Raw genomic sequence first — 26339 nt, 5'->3', positions numbered from 1 at the left:
AATGATAAATCTTGCAGGGAGAAAGAGAAAGGAGCTCAACTATGATGAAAAAAGGATCTTAGAAAAACACAGTAAGTGAGTGGTCAAGGGGCAAAGGAAATGTGGATAAAATATAGCTGAGCATCCAAACATATAGTCGTTTGGTCATACAGAACTTCAGTATTGCTGAAAAAAGGGACACATCGAAGCTTTCTGACTTGCACTCATCAGGACACTTCGCAAGAATACCAATATAAGGGGAAAACAACAATTTATGCTGTATGAGAAGAGAGTGCTGATTGGTTGGCAAGTGGACTCTGATTGGTAGAGGCATTACCATGGAAAATGCACCAGTTAACTGCCAAGCATTGTTTGAAATTTAAACCAGGCAGCTTGACCATCATTGGTCAAGGCATTGCCCTGAAGAATAAATCAATGAATGGCTGTCATTTATTTTGTTTTGGTTGTCAGCGTAGCTCTTAGCACATTGAGGATTATTTAGCAAATGTTGTCCAATCACAGAATCACATCCAATGTTGGACACTGTGTTTTGAGTTTTGCAAGCACAGACTAGTTGGTCTGTACCTTGCCTGTTGCAAACAGTGGCTGGGACATGATGTTTGATACGATCCACCAGTCTTTGGGATGTACAGCCTACATACCTAGCTTCAAACAGGCACTGAATTTCATGTACTGCATTACTCATTTGTGTGATAGGTAGAACATCTTTTTGACTTGACGGCATCATGCTGTTAATGGCGGACACTATTCATGTTGCTACTGCATAGTAGCAGTGTGAAAAAGCTAGCTTCATCTGTTGCTCAAATTTTTGAGATACCTTGCCCTTCCAGGGTAACCTTACTGGGCACTTTTCAGGGCCAAAAGTGACGGCTTTAGGTCCTTTCTTGAGTTGTGAAATGATCTGATCAGGGTGGCCATTATCCCACAAGATGCCTTTGATGCGCCCTATTTCAGCATCAGGCTTGCATGGTGAGCAAATGGTGTGGGCCCTATTTATAAGGTTGCCGATAAGACCAATCTTATAGTGTGTGGAACTGTAAGAATCCCAACGCGTACATTGACCAGTGAAGGTAGGCTTCCGGTAGACCGTGGTAGAGAACCCCCTAGTATGTCAAGGAAGGGGAGCTCATTTGACTGCTCCATTTCAAAGCTTCGACATGTCTCTTTTTTCAGCAATATATCAAAGTATCTGCAAAGGAAGATGTGCCATTGTCAAAAAGAGAGACAACCTCAGTAAAATCTTTGAATCCAATGACTTTGTTACAAATGAGATGGAAGTGCTAGACAAAGTTAAAGGGCTCCAAACAATGAAATTTCATGGGGCAAGTAGAACTTGTCTAGAAGTGCTGAGAGATTAGGATGAATGTTCTGATGCATTGATGCTTGTTATTAGAGTCACAAAGTTGGAGAGGTGACAAGGGGGTTGGAAACATCACCTATCATTTTATTTCTCCATCTTGCTCCCAAACTGATGTCTCTGTCCTCGGTCTCCTCCAGCATTCCAATAAAGCTCAATACAAGCAAAAGGACTAACACCTCATCTTTCAATTAAGCACTTAGCACTTCAAACCTTCTGGATTCTACTCTGTTGGGCAATTTCAAATTGTAACTTCTAACCCCATTTTGTTTCATTTTTACTTTGTTATTATTTCTCTCATTTTTCTCGCTTTTGGATGGCAGATATTCATAATTCTGCCACTCACATCTCTTCTAGACACATCTTTTGTTTCTTGTCTCATTATCACTCACTTTAGCCATGCCCCACAAGCCTTTGTCATTTAATCTCTCCTGCCTTCCACCCTATCACAGACCTTTCCTTTCGTTCTTTTTCTCATCCTCCTTACTTTCACTTGTTTAAAACCTATTATATCTCTAACTTTTCTCAATTCTGATGAAGGGTCATGTTCCTGTAATGTTAACTCTCTCACTCTCTGCCCGCAAATGTTGCCAGATCTGCTGAGTATTTTCTGTTTTTATTTCAGATTTCCAGCATTTGCAGTATTTTAGTCTCACTTTCCATTTCTTGACTACGTTACTAAATGGAATATTATGTAATAATGACCCAGATCTTCCAGTCTCTGGATCATCGGAGACTGGACGTATGACCCAAGATGCGTATTGGGACCCCACAGAAGCCCCAATGCGCTGACCTCTGTGGGAATTTCCAATGGACAATTCCCTTGCCCTTGCTCTCGGGACCTTCCAAAAAAAGTCTCCGACTTGGAGTCAGTGTCAGAGACTTTGGATAGTTCTGGTGTACTTACGTGGGCAGTTATCCCTCCCCATCCCCCCAACATCCTGACTATACCCTCTACCCCCGGCCTGACTAGGCCCCACCTATGGACAACCCCCTTGCCCCAACCAGACCTGACAACACAATCTGAGCCGACCCACTTACCCAGCCCATCGATCTGGCACTGTACCCATTTACTCATTCATCCAATCATCCATTTACTAACATACAAACTGGACATTTAAACTTACCTTATGGCAGGTAGTGGTGTAAAAAGGGCATGTGGCTCATACCCCCCCACCAATGCTCCAGTGCTATGACAAAGCTCTTTGTACGCTCCACATTTCTGAAGGAGTTGGCCTCAGAAGACAAGTCCAGAAATGCAGAGCAGAGCAGAGCTTGGGCACAACAAAATAGGAGGGAGCAGCAATCTGACAGTGATTGCCACTTTGTGGAAGATCCAGGCCAACATACAACAAAACCACTTGCTTCATCTGAGTTGAAAGATATTAATCAATTCAGTGTCACCTTATAGATGCATACTTTAACAGCAGCATTCAACAATGAGAGCTGTTAAAAAGCAGGATCCTCAACTTTATAAACAGAGGCATAGAGTACAAAAGCAAGGAGGTTATGCTAAACCATTATAAATCACCAGTTATGTCTCAGCTACAATATTGTGTCTGTCAAGGCCTTGGAGAGAGTGCAGAGGAGATTTACCAGAACGATATCAGGGGTGACAGACTTCAGAATGTAGAGGGTCTAGAGAAGCTGGGATTGTTTTTAGAAGTACCGAGGATCAGAGGGACCTTGGTGTACATGTCCATCGGTCCCTTAAGGTAGTGGGACAGGTAGATAAGGTGGTTAAGAAGGTATATGGGATACTTGCCTTTATTAGCCGAGGCACAGAATATAAGAGCAGGGAGGTTATGCTGGAACTGTATAAAATGGTTAGGCCACAGCTAGAGTATTGTGTGCAGTTCTGGAATCTGTATTATAGGAAGGATGTGATTGCACTAGAGAGAGTGCAGAGGAGATTTAACAAGATGTTGCCTGGGCTGGAGAGTTTTAGTTTTAAGGAGAGATTGGATAGACTGGGGTTATTTTCCCTGGAGTAGCGGAGATTGAGGGGGGACATGATTGAGGCGTATAAAATTATGAGGAGCATAGATAGGGTAGACAGGAAGGAACTTTTCCCCTTGGTGGAGGGATCAATAACCAGACGGCATAGATTTAAGGCAAAGGGCAGGAAGTTTAGAGGGGATGTGAGGAAGAATTTTTTCACCCAGAGGGCGGTGGGAATCTGGAACTCTCTGCCTGAAAGGGTGGTAGAGGCAGAAGCCCTCATAACATTTAAGAAGTATTTGGATGTGCACTTGCGATGCCATGGCATACAAGGCTATGGACCTAGTGCTGGAAAATGGGATTAGAATAGTCAGGTACTTGTTTGACTCGATGGGCTGAAGGGCCTTTTTCTGTGCTGTAGACCTCTATGACTCTAAGATAGAAGGTTAATAGGAGGTTTTATAGAGGTGTTCAAAATTATAAGAATCTTTGATAGAGAAAACAAGATTAAACTGTTATTGGCAGGTAGATCAATGATAAGAGGTCACAGATTTTTAAGATAATTGTCAAAAAAGAACCAGAGGGAGAGATTTTTTATGCAGAGTTACGATCTGAAATACATTATTTGAAAGGATGATGGAAGCAAGTTCAATAGTAACTTTCAAAAGGGGACTGAAAAGGAACAATTTGCAGTGCCATGGGGAAAGAGCAAAGCTGAGACTAACTTTCATAGAGCCAGCACAAGTACAATGGAACATCTGGCCTACTTCTATGCTGTAAAATTCCATCATTATTACAAAGGCTTAACTATACATTGAAATAAATAAAGATTGAAAACGAATATAAAAATGAGCTGACAACAAATGACACATAGAGCAAACAAATATTACATACTGTTAGGAAAAGATGAACAAAAAATAGAAACATGCGACGTGTTTAAGGCTTTTTGAGCAAGAATATACCTAGGAATTCTAGGTTTTAACAAATTCCAGACTTTAGTTTCAGTTTTTGAGATTAGTTTGCACCTTACATGTTACAAAAGACTCCTTAAAATATTTAAAATCTTTGGATATTCCATGTGTGTGTATGTATATTGATTTTTTTTTCACTAAAGGGCCCCAAGCCAAAGAAAACTGGTTTGTAAAATCTTGGAAAATATTATACTTGAAGGAAGGAACTCATTTTCGTCCCAACTTCATACATGATGTTAAGTCAAAACTCAGTGTCTTTTACCAGGCCATAACATAAGAATTGCTAGATGAAAAAAGGTCCAAGGTCTAGATTGCCTTCCACCACCTGGTAGATAATTATGTCAAAAAATACATTTCACTTGCATCCTGATTAAACCAAAAGTTAATATTTGAAATAAAATCAGCGAGTTTAACAACTGCAACAGTTGACAACTTATCAGCTGAACCATTTCACAGAAAATATTCATGCTACCAAGCCATCAATGACTGAAAATGGAGTAACCTACACAGGTAGCAATCTTAGATTAGGCCAGCATTTACAGTCAGCATTCTTATACAGAGCTGGGTTCACACAGATTCGATTAACTCTGATGAAGAGTCATACGGACTCGAAACGTCAACTATGTTCCTCTACGCAGATGCTGTCAGACTTGCTGAGTTTTTCCAGCTATTTTTGTTTTTGATTCAATTAACTCTTGGGTATAAAAAAGGGGAGTATTTTTTCCAATGTTAATGGTAGTCAGGAAACCAATGGCCCAATTTTTGCAACTTACTTTCCCTCAAAAGGGCTCACATAGAGAGCACGTTAATCTGGCATACCACAAGTCAGATGAAGTTCAGAATTACCTCAAGGCTGGATCCAGAGCTCCCTTGGTGGTCCAGCAAACTTATCCAGTAGGAGAATATTCATAAAAATTTAAATACAGAGAGATTCACATAGAAATAGGAGTATGCCATTTAGCCCCTTGAGCCTGTTCTCTCTTTCAGTGAGATCATGGCCTAACTCCATTTACCTGCCTTTGCTTCATCCCTGATGCAATATCTTTGGGATAAGAGAGTCAGACTGGTTTACAATAAGGGTGTAGTCAATAAAAACAAAAAATGCTGGAAAACTCAGCAGGTCTAGCAGCATCTGTAGAGATGGAAACAGAGTTAATGTTTCGAGTCCGTATGACCCTTCTTCAGGGGACAGAGTAGAAAAGAGATAATGGGAGCTTGTCAGAAAGGCACAGCAATAATCATGGGGGATTTTAATCTACATATAGACTGGAAAAATAAGATGGGCAAAGATAGTGTTCATAGAATGTTTTCGGGATAGTTTCTTACAACAGCACATTCTGGAGCCAACCAGAGAGCAGGCTATACTAGACCTAGTATTGAGCAACGAGATAGGATTAATTTATAACCTCCTGGTGAAGGCAGCCCTAGGTAGCAGCGATCATATGATGATTGAATTTAACATTCATTTTCAAGGGGAAACAAGCGCGTCCAAGACTAGCATTTTAAGCTTAAATAAGGGCAATTAAGAGGGCATGAAAGCAGAGCTAGCTAAAGTGAACTGGCAAATGAGGCTAAGGGATTTGTCAATAGGAGTTCAGTGGCAGACATTTAAAGGGATATTTCAGAATACACATAATATACATATTCCAATGAGAAAGAAAAATTCCAAGGGGAGGGCCCACCATCTGTGCTTAACTAAAAATGTTAAAGACAGTATCAAACTTAAAGAAAAAGCATATAATTATACTGACGGGTGGCAGGTCAGAAGATTGAAAAAAATATAAAGAACAGCAAACAATAACAAAAAGATTAATAAGGAGGGAAAAATTAGAGTATGAGAGAAAGCTAGCTAGTGATATAAAGATGGATAATAAGAGTTTCTATAGCTATTTAAATAAGAAAAAAGTTAACAAAGTGAGCGTGGGTCCTATCGAAAGTGCGTCTGGGGAATTGATAATGGAAAGTAGGGAGATGGCGGATAAATTCAACAGTATTTTGCTTCAGTCTTCACAATGGAGGGCACGAGTAACATCGCGGAAATGACTGTAAATCAGAAAATGAAAGGGAGGGGGGAACTCGGGAAAACTACAATCACCATGGAAGTGGTATTGAGTAAGTTGTTGGGGCTGTGGGCTGACAAATTCCCAGGCCCAATGGACTTCACCCTAAGGTCTTGAAAGAAGTGGCTAGTGAGATGGTTGATGTACTGTTTTTAATTTTCCAAAATTCCTCAGATTCGGGGAAGGTTCCATTAGATTGGAAAATAGCAAATATAATTCCTTTATTCAAAAAGGGAGGGAAACAGAAAGCAGGAAACCATAGGCCAGTTAGCCGAACATCTGTCATAGGGAAAATGTTAGAAGATGTTATTAAAGACGTTATAGCAGGGCACTTGAAAAAATTCAAGGCAATTAAGCAGAGACAACATGGTTTTGTAAAAGGGAAATCATGTTTAACCAATTTATTGGAGTTCTTTGAAGGAGTCACATGTGCTGTGGATAAGGGGAACCGGTGGATGTACTGTACTTAGATTTACAGAAGACATTTGATAAAGTGCCACATCAAAGGTTGGTGCAGAAAATAAAAGCTCATTGTGTAGGGGGTAATATATTGGCATGGATAGAAGATTGGCTAGCCTACTGGAAGCTGAGAGTTGCCATAAATGTATCTAGTAGAACTTAGAAGGGTAAGAGGTGACTTAATTGAAACCTTTATGATCCTGACGGGTCTTGACAGGGTGGATGTAGAGAGGGTGCTTCCACTTGTGGGAGAATCTTGAACTAGGAGTCACTGTTTAAAAATAAGGGATTGTTCATTTACGACAGAGATGAGGAGTAATTTTATCTCTCAAAGGGTTGAGTGTCTTTGGAACTCTCTTCCTCAAAAGGCGGTGGAAGCAGAGTCTTTGAATATTTTTAAGGCAGAGCTAGGTAGATTCTTGATTAACAAGTGGGTGAAAGGTTATTGGGGGTAGGCAGGAATGTGGGGTTGAGGTTACATTCAGATCAGCCATGATCTTATTGAGCCAAGTGGCCTACTCCTGCTCCTAATTCGTATGTTCGCATGTACATATGAACATTTTGGCTTCTGTTCAATGATGACTTGAGGAAGTTGATGGTCGGGGCCTTAGAAAATGGTAATGCTGTTAAAGGTCAGGGGCAGAAGGCTGGGCCTTCTCTTGTTTGAGATGGCCTTTTTCTGGTTGGCAGGAAGTGATGAGTGGTGTGCCACAGGGATCAGTGCTGGGGCCTCAATTTTTTACAATTTATAGAAATGACTGGGATGAAGGGACCGAAGGAACGGTTGCTAAATTTGCTGACCACACAAAGATAGGCAGGAAAGTAAATTGTGAAGAGGATGTAAGGAGGCTGCAAAGTGACATAAATAGGTTAAATGGGTAGGCAAATATCTGGCAAATGGAGTATAATGTGGGCAAATGTGAAATCATTCATTTTGGCAGGAAGAATAAAAAAGCTCATTATCTAAATGGTGAGAGATTGCAGGGCTTTGAGATTCAGAGGGATCTGGGTGTCCTAGTGCATGAATCACAAAAGGTTAGTATGCAGGTACAACAGGTAATTAGGAAAGCTAATAGAATGTTATCATTTATTGTGAGGAGAATTGATTACAAAAGTAGGGAGGTTATGCTTCCATTGTACAGGGCATTGGTGAGACCGCACCTGGAGTAGTGTGTACAGTACTGGTCTCTTCATTTAAAGAAAGAAGTAAATGCATTAGAAGCAGTTCAGAAAAGGTTTACTAGACTAGTACCAGGAATTGGGGGGTGGGGGGGGAGATGTTGTTTATGAGGAAAGGCTGGACAGGTTAGGCTTATATCCACCAGAATTTAGAAGTGTAAGAGGTGACTTAATTGAAACCTTCAAGATCCTGAGGGGTCTTGACAGGGTGGCTCTAGAGAGGATGCTTCCTCTTGTGGGAGAACTAGGGGTCACTGTTTAAAAATAAAAGGTTGCTCATTTATGACAGAGATGAGGAGAAACTTTTTCTCTCAGAGGGTTGAGTGTCTTTGATTAAGAAAGGGGTGAAAGGTTATCGGGGGTAGGCAGGAATATGGGGTTGAGGTTACATTCAGATCAGCCATGATCTTATTGAATGCGGAGCAGGCTTGAGGGACTGAGTGGCCTACTGCTGCTCCTAATTCGTATGTTCGTATGTACATAGGAATATTTTAGCTTCTGTTCAATGATGACCCGAGGAAGTTGTGGTCAGGGACTCAGAAATGGTAATGCTGTTAAAGGTCAGGGGCAGAGGGCTGGGCTGGGCTTTCTCTTGTTTGAGATGGTCTTTGCCTGGCACTTATGTGGCAATGAATATTTCATTATTACAGGATTTGTGAATGTTGAATGCTATAGAATTGTCAGCAAAAAGCCCAAACCGAGCCTTATAATGAAGGAGGTGGTGGGGGGTGGGGGGGGAGTCATTGATGGTACAAGTAAATAAGGTTGGCTTGAGGACACTTCCCTCAGGAACTCCTGCAGTGATGTTTGACCCATTCCTAAGTTTCTCAGTCTCTATCTCCTCCTTTAAGACACTGTAAACTCTATCTCTTTGACCAAATTTTGGTTACCTGTCCTAATAGCTCCTTATATGACTAGGTGTCAGATTTTGTCTGATAACAATCTTGTGAAGCTACGGGGGAGGTGCCAGAGGATTGGAAAGTAGCAAATGTGACACCCTTGTTCAAGAGAGGTCTAGGGACCCTAGTAACTACAGGCTGGGCAGTTCAATATCAGTGGCTTTAGAAACAATAATCAGGGGAAAAAAAATCAACAGGCAGAAAAATCAACAGGTGTTTGGAGAGGTTCGAGTTAATTAAGGAGAGTCAGCACAGATTTGTAAAAGCAGATCATGCTTGACTAATCTAATTGAATTTTTGATGAAGTAACAGGAGACGTCGATGAAGGGAACACAATGGATGACGTCTATATATATTTTAAGAAAGCATTTGATAAAGTATCACATAAAAGACTGGTTAACAAAATTGAGGCTCATGGAATAGAAGGGTCAGTGTGAGCTGGGATAAAAACTGGCATAAAGATAGAATACAGAATCATAGGATTGTTACAGTGCAGAAGGCAGCCACTCAGCCCATCATGTCTGCACCACCTCTCTGAATAAGCAATTCACTTAGAGCTATTCTCCCACCTTCTCCCCATAACCCTGTACATGTCTCCTTTTCAGATAACAATCTAATTACCTTTTGAATGCTTTGATTGAATCTGCGTCCACCACAATCTCAGGCAGTGCATTCCAAACCTTAACCACTCGCTGTATGAAAAACTTTTCTTATATTGCTTTTGCTTCTTTTGCCAATTACTTTAAATTTGCATCCTCTCATTCCTATTCCTTTCATGAGTGGGAACAGTTTCTGCCTATCTACTCTGTCCAGACCCCTCATAATTTTGAATACATTTATCAAACCTTCTCTCAGCCGCCTTTCCTTCAAGGAAAACAGTCTTAACATCTCCAATCTATCCTCATAACTGAAGTTCCTCAAATCTGGAACCATTCTCATGAATCTTTTCTACTCTCTCTCCAATGCCTTCACATCCTTCCTAAAGTGTGGCGCTCAGAGCTGGATGCAACACTCCAGCTAAGACTTCTGGAGTGCTGTGTACAATATTGGTCTCCTTATTTAAGGAAAGAAGCAGTTCAGAGATGGTTTACTAGACTAATATCTGGATTGGGTGGGTTGTCTTATGAGGATAGGTTGGACAGGCAATGCTTGTATCCACTGGAACTTAGAAGAGTAAAAGGTGGCTTGATTGAAACATACAAGATCCTGACGGGTCTTGAAAGGGCAGATGTGGAGATAATGTTTCATCTTGTGGGAGAATCTAGAACTAGGGGTCACTGTTTAAAAATAAGGGGTCACCCACTTAAGACAGATGAGGAGAATTTTTTCTCTCAGAGGGTTGTTAGTCTTTGGAACTCTCTTCCTCAAAAGGCGGTGGAAGCAGAGTGTCTGAAGATTTTAAAGGCAGAGGTAGATAGATTCTTGAAAAATAAGGGGATAGGTAGGAGGTTACAATTGGATCTGCATGATTTTATTGAATGGCAGAGCAGGCTCGATGGGCTGAATGGCCTACTCCTGCTCCTAATTCTATGTTAATATGGTGGTGGAAACTTGATTTCAAAAGGAAATTGCATAGACACTTGTGGGAAGTAAACTTACAAGGCTACGGGGATAGAATGGGGCAATGGGGCTAATTGGATTACTCTACAGAGAGCTGGCATGCACTCAATGGACCGAATGGCCTTCTTCTGTGCAGCAATGAGTCTGAGCATTTTGGTTGCCATGTCTTCACCTGCTAAGACCCTAAGTTTTGGAAATCCCTCCCTGAACTTTTCTTTCTCTTTACCTCTCTCTTCACCTTTAAAATGCCCCTTAAAATTTAACTCTCACCAAGCTCTTGGTTGTCTGCTCTAACATTGCTAGGTGTCAAATTGTGCCTTATAAATCTCCTATGAAGTGCCTTGGGGTGTTTTATCAAGTTAAAGGTACTGTAAAATTGTTGTTGCATTCCAAGACTTCAGAATAGACCACATGAGATGGCCAAGGATAGGAAGACAAGAAGTCGGATAAGAAGGAAACTTAAGTGTAGATTGAAGAAAACCTTTGATGAGGAAATTAACTTTTGCGTAGAGGGTAAGGGAAAAGAGAAGTAATGAGATCTCGTTGAGGACATTGGTCTGGTGCTTGGGAGGTTCAGGCTTCTACCAGTGCCTGCATGTTAAAAGATTCATAAATAAAGAGGTCATAGATGACAAGGACCTTGTTAGGGAGGCAAATTAATGCTCTGGTGAGTGAAATAGAAGGGGTGTTGATGATCTAAGAGCAGATGAATAAGTGAGTGGATGGAAACCAGATTAGAGAGCTTAATCCAGGATGAAATAGAAGGAAAATATTATTGGAATTACAGGTCATGCAAAATATCAAAGGTGGCTCAGAGGTAAGCATGGATTTGTTCAAGAAAAATTCAATTATGAAGCAGAAGAGAAAATAGACTGAAGAATAGTATCTAGTGGAAGAATTAATCAAAAGAAGCATTGTGCTGGAGGAAGAAGGAAGTGAAAGGGCACAAAGCTGGTTGTGGAGAAGAGGGGTGAGTAAGGTGAGACTCAGAAATGGCTGAAAGGAAAAGGTGTGAGCAGAGACCTCAGGTGCAAGGTATTGGTCATAATTTGCAGGAATTGTCACGTAAGGAAGCTTTAAAATTACATGGAATTGGAAGACAAGTATGCATTACAAGGAATAATCATTAGTACAGGGGTTGGAATGAGCAGGAAAATAGTTCAATATCTAAGGATCTATCTGGTTGAGGTGGTCAAATTGGTAGCCAGTGGGAAGAATGAAGGATAACTTGGAGCCAGCAGCAACAAAGCACAGTCCAGCAAACAGTGGAGGAATGAAGTCCAGTTCAGAATACACTGGAGGGGAGATGATTGATCCAAGTGATATCAGAGATTTAAGGAAATGATCTAACAGCCTTGGTGGAGTAAAGAATGAACCAACACTAACAGAGTTTGATCTAGGGGAAGTATGGATGTACAGAAAATGATGCACAGAGAACCAGTGGAAGAATAAAGTTTGATCCAAGGGTGCCTTGGAGGTATACAGTGAAGCTCAGGAAACACTGTGCAAGCTCCAACACAGAAATCAGCAGAGGAAAGATACACAACCAAGAGGCTAGTAGTGCAGTGGAACTCAGTCCAGGAGAACTGGTGGAGCAGCAGATTTCAGTACAAGACACCAGTGGAGCAGCAGACTGCTGCTTGGGAACCAGTGCAGCAGCTGAGTAAAGCCCAGAAACTGACGGTAAAGATAAATTTAGCCCAAGTGTCAGCAAACTTCTAAGCATGAGCAAATATGCAGCAGAAGCCAGTGGATCAGCCTAGAACCTTGTGGAAATCTTTAAACACATGCAACAATGCCCAGGTGGTTCAGTGGCTGGGCTGAGTTTCGCCATTAAAGCTTTCCTGTAGCCTTTTTTGACTTCTAACTCTTCAGAACTGGCAACTGAAGTGGAACAGGGTACAGAATGGCCAATGTCCAGGTAAGAGCAGGACCCAGTGAGTGAGGGAGCAACATGGAAGCTAAGCAAGTAGAGCATAGGTTATATTTAGGAGACAGGGCAGCAGCAGCCAGAACAAGTTTACTGCAGTGCTAGACCAGTTTCAATACAGTGCCAGTTGAGAGGAGCAGTTTCCAAGCAAGAGATAGTGTACTAAATCATAGGTGAATGACCAAAATTATTTTGCTTTTGTTTTGAACAAGTATTTAAACTACTTTTTCCAAAGTTCTGTGATTCCAGCGATTGTGAAAACTATTTCCACGCACAACAGTTCTTCAGCTAAAGGCTCAATTCATGTATTACCTGAACCTGTGTGAGTGGAATCACTTTGTTTATTTAAAATTAAGTTTAACCTTATTAGTTTCATTGCCTTTGTACAACTAACAAAGTACTTAAGAAAAATAATTTCAAAACTTAATTCTGTTTGTGAGCTAATGTTTTCACGGAAAGCACTTACCACAGCATCATGTTCCCAAAGCTGATTGCCTTTCAGATGATGGCACTTCAGCATCATGATAGGGCCATTAAGTTTGGACACATCTAGGCACAAGTCATCAGTTCTAATTTCCTTGTTTGCGGTGTAGGAAAACACCTAAAGAATGAAGAAACATGATTAGTCTGTGAACACAATAAAGATTCAAATTCTTGCATATAGAAAAATACATTTTATAGTTATGTTTCAAGAAAATATCAAGCTCATTGATTTTATTGATAAAAAAGGTTTAAGGGGAGAAGGTGGGAAAATGGCAATAGGTGAATTGCACATTTAGAGAGCTGGCACAGACATGACAGGCCAAATGACCTTCTTCTGTGCTGTAATAGTTATGTGATTCTACGATTAAGCAAACACCATAGCTGAATAGGTTCAAATAACAAACTTGAAGCAGACAGTTTTAATGAACTCCAATCCTCCTAATACAATCATGCACTATGGTTGTTAATGGATGTTATGGGTTTCAATACTACAGGCTTATTCTAGATACATTTTCCTGTGACATTTTATTGATTGGCAATGCATTTAATTGGTTTACAGAATGTTCTACTCTGTTCTATAAATTATCAACTCTTCAGGTTTTAATATTTTAGCTTGTACATTTTTTCAAACTCTGTTCTTCCCACATTCCCTGGGCAGAATTTTCTGCCTACTGGGCGGGCGGGCCCGACCCAATCTCCGGCGGGCGGGGAGCCGATCCCCGCCAGAGAAACGGGCCACGCCGCCATTTTAAGTGGGTGGACCAAATTAAGGCCCGCCCAGCGTGACGCCCGGCGGGAAGCGCTATGCGTTTCCTGTGCGGGCGGGGGAGAGATTCCCCAAATGCGAGAGTGCGCTCCTTCGCGCATGCGCACGAAAGAGCACACATCTCCCTGAGGCTAAGAGCTGCCTCAGGGATATCGCTGAAAGTTGTTCAAACATTGAAAATAGAAAAATAAAAAAATCCTCAACATGTCCCCCTCATGTGACAATGTCACACGAGATGGGACATGTTAATAAATTTCACTAAAACTTTATTAAAGTTTTTTAAACCTTACATGAAACCGCATCCCACCAGTGGGTGAGGTTTCATGTTTTTTCAGATGCCCGCCAGGGCTCCTGGCCTGCCCACCAACCTTAAGGTTGGACGGGCAGGCCCTTTAATTGTTTTAATTATCCTGTCAATGGTCTCAACTGATTTCGCTGTGCCTTCGCCTTCCTGAAAATTTAAATGGGGCGGGATGACGTCGGGGGTTTCCACGTCATTTTGCGTGTCAGCGAGCAGGCCCCGCCTCCTGCTCGCTGACGGCAAAATCCAGCCCCCTGTCTTTTCAGACCTGTAATATCATATATTCCTTTATTAGCTGAGAAGTTTCCAAGTTCACTAAATGTCCCAAAGAAAAGTGGTAAAAGCTTCTGAATTTGTGCATCCATCAGCAAGAGAAACTTAAACCTACAAGTAGGGCCTCTCCCAGTATATGACCTATTACAATGCTTCAGAAAATATTTGCTTTTTCAATGTCAAATACAATTCAGCAGGACAGCTAGTTCAGCACCTGTCTTCCCAATAAAATAGCCACATATTGAACTTCAAGGGCTTCCAATTACTCAAATCAACCCATTCTTTGAATATTGGTCTAACTCGTTCTCTACCTCATGATTAGATGAAGTTCCGTATCCTGCAGGGCATCCACATTGCAGACAGAAAATGTGATAATCAGTTAATATCTCTGCGCGTGGCCATACAATAATGCTAATTGTGGAGATGTTCACAGCTCAATACATCCTAATCTTACATACTGATATTTGATGGCAAAGAGAGAAAAGCAGAAATAAACATACAGCAGCTCACCTGATTGCCTCCCATACCATGACAGTTAAATATTCCCACTTTCTCATTTTCCTTTCTTGCCATATTATCCAGACATTGATTTGTCTCTACATTTCTGATCTAAAAAAGACAAGGTAAAGAATCAGGTTGCAGTTAGCCAGTGGTGATACTTTTGAAAATGCACACTTCCCTAATGACTCCACTAGGTAAACCAATCAATATATCATCCATACCAAACAGAAAAGGTCCTAGGTTTGATTCTTGCTCTGTGCTAAGCTAGCTGATTTCAGTCAGGATGGAGGTAGGGTTGCTGCAATTGGCCTCAGTCCCTTGGGATAGGAAATGTCAAACTGCTAAGATTTCTGCAGCTGAATACTGTTCAATTACTTCTGCTGAAAGTGTATGAGTGAGGAAAGAATCAACCTCAGCTGTAAAGCCTATGATCAAATAGCTTCCAAAATTCACTATCTTGGCTCAAATTTGAGCAAAGTCAATTTGGGAAAAGGTGCCAGAAGGCATTCATGATGAACCACAGCAAGGAATTGATGTCTTCAGAAATGGAGTGATAAGTACGGAGCCAAAAAGGAGAACAGAAAACTATGTATAAGCCTGTATTGAAGAGAAATAAAGATTGCTATTACAATTGTTTACATTTAAAGAGTTAGTGTCATTTTCATTTTTCAGTTTAGAATCTGTGGACAATTTTCTATGACTGTTCTAAATGACGTTTCTCAGATCATAAATTTTAGCATCTTTTTAATATGGCGAATATACAGCAGGTCCATCATAATTTGTAAAGGCAAAGGATAGCAGTATGAAGGTTGAGCAATCCAAAAAGTTAGCCTTTTTCCCTTGTTGAAGATATGGTGACAAACGTTGTCCAACATCTTCTGATCTTACGTCAGATTTCCAGCATTTGCAGATTTGCAGTATGAAAAAGTGTAGTAAGAAAATATAAAGTATTTAACTGCTGCTACTATATGTCATAGTTTTGATGGATATAATAGGGGAAGGTGAGGTGATGGTGTAGTAATAGTGATCCAGAGGCCCAGGGTAATACGTTGGGGACCCGGGTTCAAATCCCGCCATGGCAGATGGTGAAATTTGAATTCAATAAAAACCTGAAATTAAAAGTCTAGTGATGACCATGAAATCATTGTCGTTAAAAACCCATCCAGTTCACAAATGCCCTTTAGGGAAGAAAATCTGCCTACATGTGATTCCAGACCCACTGCCATGTGGTTGACTCTTAACTGCCCTCTGAAATGGCCAAACCGCTAAAAAGCCTAAAAGGAATGGAACAGAATGGACCACCCAGCAGGAAACTTAGCCCTGTCGACACTGCAAAGTCCTTCTTACTTACATCTGGGGGCTAGTGCCAAAATTGGGAGAGCTGTCTCACAGACTAGTCAAGCCACGGCCTGACATAGTCATACTCACGGAAACATACATTACAATGTACCAGACACTATCATCATATCCTGTCCCACCGGCAGACCCAGCAGAGGTGACAGAACAGTGGTATACAGGTGGGAAGGAGTTGCCCTGGGAGTCCTCAACATTGACTCCGGCCCCCAGGAAGTCTCATGGCATCAGATCAAACATGGGCAAGGAAACCTCCTGCTGATTACCACGTACCACTCCCCCTCAGCTGATGAATCAGTACCCCTCCGTGTTGAACACCACGTGGAGGAAGCACTGAGGATGGCAAGGGTTTAGAATGTACTCTGGGTGGGGGACTTCAATGTCCATCACCAAAAGTGGCTCAATAGCACCACTACTGACTGAGCTGGCCGAAGCCTAAAGGACATAGCTGCTAGACTGGGTCTGAGGCAGGCGGTGAGGGAACCAACAAGAGGGAAAAACATACTTGACCTCATCCTCCCTAACCTGCCTGCCTCAGATGCATCTGTGCATCATGACAGTATTGGTAGGAGCAACCACCACACAGTCCTTGTGGAGACGAAGTCCCGTATTCACATTGAGAATACCCTCCATCATTTCGTGTGGCACTACCACCATTCCAAATGAACAGACAAGCAACTCAAGATGGGGCAACCATGAGACGCTGTGGGCCATCAGCAGCAGCAGAATTGTATTCAGCCATAATCTGTAACCTCATGGCCTGACATATCCCCCACTCTACCATTACCACCAAGACGGAATCAATCCTGGTTCAATGAAGAGCGCAGGAGGGCATACCAGGAGCAGCACCAGGCATAGCTAAAAATGAGGTGTCAACCTGGTGAAGCTACAACACAGGACTATTTCCGTGCCAAACAGCATAAGCAGCAAGTGACAGACAGAGCTAAGTGATTCCACAACTAATGGATAAGATTTAAGCTCTGCAGCCCTGCCAAATCCAGTTGTGAATGGTGGTGGACAATTAAATAATTCACTGGATGATGGGGAGAGCCCAGCACATCAATACAAAACATAAGGCTGAAGCATTCGCAACAAAATTCATCCAGAAGTGGATGATCCATCTCGGCCTCCTCTGGACATCTCAAGCATCACAGATGCCAGTCTTCAGCCAATTTGATTTGCTCCACGTGATATCAAGAAACAGCTGAAAGCACTGGATACTGCAAAGGCTATGGGCCCTGACAATATTCTAGCAATAGTACTGAAGACTTTTGCTCTAGAACTTGTCACGCCCCCAGCCAAGCTGTTCCAGAACAGCAACAACACTGGTATCTACCTGGCTATGTGGAAAATTGTACACAAAAAGCAGGACAAATCCAAGCCGGCCAGTTACCGCCCCAGCAGTCTACTCTCGATCATAAGTAAAGTGGAAGGAGTCATCAACAGTGCTATCAAGTGGCACTTGCTTAGCAATAACCTGCATACTGACACTCAGTTTTGGTTCCACCAGAGCCACTCAGCTCTTGACCTCATTACAGCCTTGGTTCAAACATGGACAAAAGAGCTCAACTCCAGAGGTGATGCGAGACTGACTGCCCTTGAAACATGGTCGCAAAACTGGAGTCAATAGGAATCAGGGGGGAAACTCTCCGCTGCTTGGAGTTGGAGGTCAATCATCTCAGTCTCAGGACATCACTTCAGGGAGTTCCTCAGGGTAGTGTCCAAGGCCCAACCATCAATGACCTTCCTTCCATCATAAGGTGAGAAGTGGGGATGTTCGCTGATGATTTCACAACATTCAGCATCATTCACGACTCCTCAGATACTGAAGCAGTCTGTGCCCAAATGCAACAAGACCTGGACAACATTCAGGCTTGGGCTGATAAGTGGCAAGTGACATTTGCGTCACACAAATGCCAGGCAATGACCATTTCCAACAAGAGAGAATCTAAACATCACACTTTGACATTCAATGGCATTACCATCACTGAATCCCACACTATCAACATCCTGGGGGTTACCATTGACCAGAAAGTGAATTTGACTAGCCATATAAACACTGAGGCTACAAGAGCAGGTTAGAAGCCAGGAATCCTGTGATGAGTAACTCGCCTCCTGACTCCCCAAAGCCTGTCCACTATCTACAAGGCACAGGCGAGGAGTGTGATGGAATACTGTCCACCTGTCTGGATGAATGCAGCACCTACAACACTCAAAAAGGTTGACACCATCCAGGACAAAGCAGCCTGCTTGATTGACACCACATCCACAAACATTCACTCCCTCCACCACTGCATACAGTGGCAGCAGTGTGTACTATTTACAAGATGCACTGAAGGAACTCACCAAGTCTCCTTAGGCAGCACCTTCCAAACCCAGACCGTTACCATCTAGTAGGGCAAGGGCAACAGACACATGGGAACTCCATCACCTGGAAGTTCCCCTCCAAGCCACTCACCATCCTGACTTGGAAATATATCTCCGTTCCTTCACTGTCGCTGGGTCAAAATCCTGGAACTCCCTCCCTAACAGCACTGTGGGTGTACCTACACCACATGGACTGCAGCGGTCAAGGCGGCAGTTCACCACCACCTTCTCAAGGGCAACTAGGGATGGGCAATAGACACTGGCCGAGCCACTGACACCCACATTTCACGAATGAATAAAAGAAAAAGGAAAATGTCACTACACACCCATTATATTTTGCTGTAATCTCGGTGATAATGCTATCGTAACATAAATCCACTCACTTAAACTGACAGCATGACGAAAATCTCTTGGATTAGTGGGAAATAGTTAGTGTGTATCAAGGGATATTTCTGGAACCTTTTTCAGTGTGGAATTGATATAAAAAGAGGCACAGAAGTAATGATATGAAAGTTTGCCAGTCATGATAAGTTAGAAAGCATGTAAGGAAAAATGCAAGAAATTACAGGAGGGCAAAGGCTAATTAGAAGAATGAGCAGATAGGTGGCAGATGCAGAGAAATGTGAATAAAACAAGTTGGGAAAAAGGATAGCAAAAGAACGTTGATAATAAGACTTAAATAAGTGAAGGAACAGCAAGGAAGTGATATTGAATTTATTGAAGACCAAAATTAGGCCATTCTTGGAGTATTGCATGTAGCTCTGGACACCATTACTGGAAGGATGGCACAGTTATGGAAATAATATGACAAATAATCATGTTAATAATACAGGAAGGAGAAGTTACAGTTATGAAAAAGGGCTGAAAGAGTTGGGGGTTGTGTAACTGGAACAGAAAATATTAAATGTGGATCTAATAGAGGTTTCAATATTATAAGTAGTTTTGAAAGAGTAAATAGTGAGACTGTTCCACTGGTTAATTATATGAGCAATAGAGCGCATAAACCAAAAGTTATTAGAACAATGAAAGAGGTAGTTAGAATAATTTTATTCAACACTGCGTTATCAGAAAATGAAATGCTTCATTAAACAGAGAAATTAAAGTAGACTTATGACCATTACTTAAGAGGGAATTAGAAAAGTAGTTAAAAATGAAGAATAAGAAAAAATACGGGAAGGGAAATTGGATTAGAGACAGCTTCAGATGAAGAGCTAATATCACAAACTGAAAAAAAACCAGTAATCAATAGGGAAAAGCAGCCCTCATGTGATAACTTAACAATAATCTCAATTCAGTACTCTATTGATTGGCAACTGGTCAATGAATTGAAAAACAGTAATAGCCCTGGCTACAGGCTAGTTATGCCTAAATATGTTTAATTGAGAAAACTACAACCATTTTCAGGATTAAGCTATAACTCGTACCTCTCCCAATGAGAAATAATGCCTTGGAATGTGGGAATCAGGATAAACGTTTTCCAGGAACCAAGAGAAAGGTTTACAAGACAGCTTTTGTCTTAATGTTTTGCGTGCTGTTATGTCTCCATATTCAACCTTTGTAACACCTGTCGAATTAGAACCAAAGCACTGTAAATCATGAAACAAGTAAAACATTTGAATTAATGGCTCAGATGAAGACAATTGTACTCAAAATGCTAACTCACCTCTTTTATCCATGAATATTAGTTGGCCCATTGAGTGTTTCCAGAATTTTCTGCTTTTGCTTAGATTTTCAGCAACTATGTTTTTTTTTATTGCTATTTATTAATCTCAAAGCAATGCTTATATTTAGATTATGTTTTCAAATTTCCACAAAAACTCAAGAGGAAACCCAAGGATACAGACATACGTCATTGGTTTGGGGCCTTTAGCAGTACAGAGGGACTCTGCTTTCATCTCTGGACATTCATTCTAAACTCTTCTTATTTTGGGGGATGTGGGGGCAGCGGCGGTTGGGGGGTGGGGGGGAAGTAAGATAAAGGAGTGGTCAATGCCTTGCGTAACTACCAGGGGTCTCATTTCAAGTTAATTTTTAGTCCAGGCCCTTCTGTTATTCTTGCAAAGGTATTGTGAGGTAACAAGGACAAAGCAAAAGGGAAGAGTCATGTAGTGCAGTGTTTCTTTTCCTTCAAATATATTGTCAGTATACTAATGGACTAATTCTGCATTAAAGCTGACCCTTGTTACAGACTGCCTTTGAGTACGAAGCACCAGCTATAATATAATAGAGGCATGGTCTTTTACAATATAATCTTGCTAATCAAGAACCTTGCAGCAGAAAAAAGTGATAAATATTGATAAAATGATAAAGAGTGACAAATAAATAGTGATAAACTGAAGGCAACTAAAATTTTGAACAAGTGGTCCAATTTTGCTTTTCCATTTCTATTGAAATGTAAGATTATTACTTTACTAATTAACAAATGTAAATAAAGGTACGGGTTACAGCTTGTTTAAAATAAAAAGTGTTTCTTATTGGTGGTATACGATTTTATATTCTGGAGCCAAAGAGCTGGCATTCAAGTGCAAAATACATACAGCCATATGATCCAACATACTAAGAGTATCCTCTTTTTGAACGGTATCTGTAAAGTTACAATAACATTGTTTTTCACAAATGGGCGAACTAGAGCAGTTCTGGGAACATTGTTGGAACACTAATGTTCAATATCACAGAACAGAAGAGTTGGTTACTGATTTCAGCTAAGGTTGCTAACTTGAGGCAACAGTGTCTCCCATAGGGGACAGGAGGTAGGCAAATTAATACACAGCAAACCAGCCTAATGATAACTGACATCTCAAAGGATCAATTGAATTGGTCTCGAAGTTGGCAACACACATACCTGTTTAGCAGCAAAGATAAGTTCAGGTAGACTGAAGAACAAAGATAAGCTACACTGGAAATAAAATTACCAATTTAATAAATCGCTTTCAGGTGTCAGTCTGAATGCAATAATGCCAAAAGCAGAGAATCTCTTGGCCTTGCATAACTGACTAAGTAATATAAAGCACTCAAGTACAAAAAAATCCCTAAAAAGGGAACCAATCAATATTGGAATACATTTTATAGTGCCATGAGCATTAACAATGTTGCGCTTTTCCTTAAGTATCTTTAAGCAATTTAATTTTGTGATGTGTACTCAGCAAAATATTCTCTAGTGATTTAAAAACAAGTAGGAAGCTAAATATTGGGAATTTTATTTGTTTTTAATTTCCAATGCTTATTTGATGGTACTTACCAGGTGATATAATGTAGAAGAAATTTTTGAAGTCGTCCATCCAGACCTCTGCGAGCCGTCTGTTATTCTTATTTATTATCTGCCCAGTGCCTCCGGGGAAAGTGTAAGGAGTAGCTTTACGGAATACATGGCCAACATGTGAGCAAGTAACAATTTCCAAAGTACCACCACACTGCCAGATCTAAAAGAAAAGAAGTACTTGCATTTATATAGCACCTTCCACAACTTTGGGATGTTTCAAACTGCTTTAGCACAAAGCGGTACTTTTTGAAATGTAGTTACTGTGTAGAACTGCATAAGGTATGCAAAGATATCTGTTATTCCTTACACCTTCAATTAACATTTTAAAATCATAATGGAACTAGCACAGAGTTGGTGGCTACACATTACCTTTGTGTTCAAGGATATTCTTACACATAAGTAACCCAAGCAGCGTTGCTTGTGGATTTATTATTCAAACTTGATACTTGTTAGCTGCCAAAAAGGTTGCATTAAAAGTGCAGTAACACGTTTACAGATCTTTAAGAATGTGAATAGCCAATGGAATGAGGTTTAGGTCTCTAAAGCAAGTCCAAGATTCAAAGTTAACAATTAAAATAAGTTAGCAACTTAATTCTTAATATTGCAAGCCATCAGTCATGTTAGCCAGAGACTATTCTTATATACCCAACAGGATAATAAAGAAAGAATTTGCATCCATATAGCATCTTTCACAACCTCAGGATGCTCAAAAATGCTTTGCAGGCAATGAAAAGCTTTCCAGGGTAATCACAGTTGTAATGTTAGGTAATGCAGCAGCCAATTGGTACATAAACCATAATTAAGTAAATTACCAGATTATCTTTTTGGTGTCAGTTGAATAATAAATGTTTGCCAGAAGCACAAGAGAACTTACTGCTCTTTTTTGAATAATGCCAAGGAACATTTTATGTACATCTGAGAAAACCGATGCAACATTGGATTAATGTCTGATCAGAAAGAAGGTGGTACTTCTGACAGTGAAGCATACCCAGAGTTCTGTATTAAAATGCCAGCCTAGGTTATGTGCTTATGGCCAGAATCTTTGGGTTGGCGAGCAGGGGTGGGGACGATGTCACTGCGGGTCATTCAGATCTTGAGTTTGGCGGGCGTGCACCGGAGTTGGCTGTGCACCCGCCAAACTGCCAAAGGCCTATTAAGGCCATTTAAACAGCAATTAAGCTAATTAACTGAGCTGCCCGTCCAACCTTAAGGTTGGCAGACAGGCGAAGAGCCCAGGTGTACTTTGCATTTATCATGAAACCTCATCCACGGGCGGGATGAGGTTTCATGAAGGTTTTTAAAGTTTAATAACAATTTTTATAAAATTCATTGACATGTCCCAGATCATGTGACACTGTCACATGAGGGGACATGTCTTAAAAATGTATTTATTTTTCTTTAGTAAGGTTTTCAAAAATTAAACTAATCTCCCTGAGGCAGCTCTGTGCCTCAGGGAGTTCTCTGAGCTCTTTCGCATGCACGCGAGAAAGAGCGCAGGCCCCGACTCAGCCTACACCCCCAGCCCACACAGGGGGCGCTCAGCACTTCCAGGTGCATGCCATGCTGGGCGGGCCTTAATTGGTCTACCTACATAAAATGGCTGCGCACCCTCCCACACCCACTCCCATCCAACCCCCCCCGATGAGGAGAAAATTCTCCCCTATGTTTCTGGAGTGGGGCTTGAACCCACAACCTATTGCCAAGGTACTACCACTGAACCAAGGCTAACACCCAAAGATGAATACCACACTGAAAAAGCTTCCTGATCTTCAAGTAGCCAAAATTAAATCAGCCCTTTACAATATTAACAGATAAGGAACACAAGTCTGTGAAACACTAATATAAATCTTACATCTTCTGGCATCAAATTAAGATTAAAATGCTTCAAAAAATTGCCAGATACTTACTCTGAAAGAAATTTCCAGGTTCTCTCCTCCCCATATATCCATGCCTGCATCATATGTTCCTATTAATTCAAAGTAATCTCTGTCTATTGAGAACAGTCCTCCTGCCATAGTGGGAGTTCTAAAAACAAAACGCAATTGAAAAAAATATATAGTTAATACATGTTAAAATTATAAAAGTTAATGGGCTGAATTTTATTTACCTGATCTGTTGGAAATGGATAGGTCAGAAGGCTGCAGCAGCCAGAAATTCAGATTCTCGCACACGAACATTGAATTTTAACATCATGGCATTCTTGTGATGTCACCACTCAGATCCATACCCATAAGACAGTTTGATTGACAGGTTTGGCTTCCAGCTGGGTAGGTAAACCGGTCAGTGAGGCTGCAGGACTAGTCAAGTCCACGGTGATTGGGGAGGGTCTCTAATGTCAGGCAGTGGCAGCGGCGGTAGGGGGCAGGGGCGGCGGCGGTTAGGGATTGTGCGGGCATGGTGAAGGGGAAAAAAGTTAGGGGTCTCATGGTCAGAGGTGAACCTCGGAGGGAAAGTCAGTGGGAGATGCCCAATAATGAAGGCTCCTCAAGCTGGCAACTTTGAGCAGGAGATAGGTGCAACAACACTGACCTCCTGAATCCGCCAAGTCCTCGCCATGAGGTGTAAAGTTTCCTGCCTGACCATAGTTAAAATTGTAAAGTAGAATGACAATGAGTTCTGCAGCCTTGTTATCATATTTATGGTTCCAACTTCTGGTCTCAAATAAAGCCAGAAATGGATGGGGATTGGAGTTGGTTTGGATTGGGAAACAGGTTTTTCAGGCTTTAGACCCCCTGCCAAAAAACCCAAATCAACTCTTATAATAGGTAAAAATTTCCCTGAATTCTCTTATTGAAAGCAATACATTTTATCAAAATCATTTTAATTTTTGATGTCTTAAATGCCAGGTTCACTGAACTAAATTTAAAGAGACCGCTAATTTTGGGCAGCCAATTACCTCCTTTACTGCCAATACAGTCTATTCTAATCAATTTATATCCTTCCAAATATGTAACCCATTGATTGGAGTCATTCCACACCGGCTCAGATGCCCAATCTTTCATGGCCTGCAAGACCATTCAGGTTACACAGCTTATTTGTCAGATATGCAAGCATAGCTCTATTGTTTCTTATCTTTCCTATTTAACAAAATAAAAATGACAATAAAGTATTCTCCCTCCATCTGCATTAGTCTCATTAAATTTTGATTTATGCTTTCATGGTACACCTTGAAGTTTACTGTAATCTTTAATCTTCTTTACCTAACATATTAACCACTTCTGCAATCTTAATTGGTGCAGCCAAATAGCCATGGAAGAATGCACATTTAGAAAAGATTCTGTGACTGTACTGACGGATCAGCAAGTTTATCCAGTGAGTATCTGAGCCTTATTAAGCTGGGAAGATTGTGGGGGAGACTTTGCTCAATTCCTCATGTCGGTTGGCGCCATGGACCACTTCTTGTGTGCATTCTTCAATGATATTGAAGAGCATTGTGCATGCCATGCAAGTAGTAGCCCACAGCACTGCCCACCCCCAGGGAATAGAGCTAAGTGTTCATAGGACCGCTGGAAGTGGCGCTATGCAAACAAATTTCTCTAGCTACAGGACTGTTAAACCCCATCCTGCCCCTTGCCCCATACCACCACCACCCCACCACAACACCCCATGTATTTAATCCCTCATCTTTATTTAATTCACTGATCTCAACTGGGGTCAATAGAAATCCCAATTGCTATCCAGTGATCTCCGCTGCAGGTGTGAGTGTCAAGGAGAGCAGGGTCAAACTTAGCTGTGATGTCTCAGCAACAAAACGCTCAGTATTCACTGTCAAGGCTCACTTCAGAATGTGAGTTAATTGGAAAAGGTATCAAAGGACACCCTGTGCCAAAAGGAGTTTATTTAGGCAAGGAGCAACAACTTGAGTGGAGGAAGAGAGAAAATAGACAAGTGAAAAACTGAAAATATGCTTCAATATGTCATAACAGTTTTTTTGAAATGTTTTCTTATTGCTTATTAATAATTTAATTTCAATGTTTAAACTAATAAAGCATGGACTCATGCAACTTTAATTTGGATGCTCTAATGGAAAGGAATAGTCCTACTTAATTGACATACCCATTAAGTGAAAGTGCAGATTTAAATATAATTATACCACCAGCTATTTTAACAACCTCAATTATAAAAACAGTCAAAATGCTACAAGATGTTTAATATGCATGCTCATAATATTTAATTAATTGTACTTTAGGCATATTACATGAACATTACCTTATCTGGTTGGAATTTTATTAGAGCGTAAAGCATACCTTGCAAAACATTTTTCAATTTAACAGCTGAAGTTCCTTATAATACTTAACGCTTAAAGAGATAGATTTTAACCTTGGTTCTTGTAATAATTGACAGTATTTTAATAGTGGAAATTGGAAAAAAATTGGCTCAATTAAATTACTGTGCAGGATTTCTTACTGCACGGTTAATGCACATAGAAAACTGTTCATTTATTAAGTTTCTGTTGTACTTATGAATCTTGGTACCTTTATTTAGGCTGGTCTAATCTCCTCCCTAACACCCCTTTTCTGTGGACACATACAAAAATAAACATATACAGGCATTTGAAATCATGTTTAACTTGAATGATCTGAAGTACAGCAAAAATAAACTGTAAAGTTTGCTGCACTTTGTTCTGATACACAATCATGTTTTCTACACATTGGCAACCCAAACAGTCTTTTGAAAGTA

The 26339-nt window shown here is 40.9% G+C and overlaps 1 protein-coding gene across 4 annotated transcripts in view; it reads right to left on the bottom strand.

Moving 5' to 3' along the window:
• Positions 1-26339, bottom strand: part of galnt1 (UDP-N-acetyl-alpha-D-galactosamine:polypeptide N-acetylgalactosaminyltransferase 1) — a 209668-nt gene that overhangs the window by 1926 nt on the left and 181403 nt on the right. For all 4 annotated transcript variants that reach the window (XM_078538667.1, XM_078538668.1, XM_078538666.1 and 1 more), the window contains 5 exons: positions 23567-23684; positions 21639-21819; positions 19825-19964; positions 14690-14788; positions 12823-12957 (listed from right to left, as the gene is read on the bottom strand). In XM_078538667.1, coding sequence (XP_078394793.1) covers positions 12823-12957; positions 14690-14788; positions 19825-19964; positions 21639-21819; positions 23567-23684 — 673 coding nt within the window. The remainder of the gene's footprint in view (positions 1-12822; positions 12958-14689; positions 14789-19824; positions 19965-21638; positions 21820-23566; positions 23685-26339) is intronic.

This window comes from Cetorhinus maximus, chromosome 3 (assembly GCF_964194155.1).
Source record: "Cetorhinus maximus chromosome 3, sCetMax3.hap1.1, whole genome shotgun sequence".
Taxonomy (NCBI): Eukaryota; Metazoa; Chordata; class Chondrichthyes; order Lamniformes; family Cetorhinidae; genus Cetorhinus; species Cetorhinus maximus.
The sequence above is the reverse complement of the archived record's forward strand: the minus strand, read 5'-3'. Positions and strand labels throughout refer to the sequence as shown.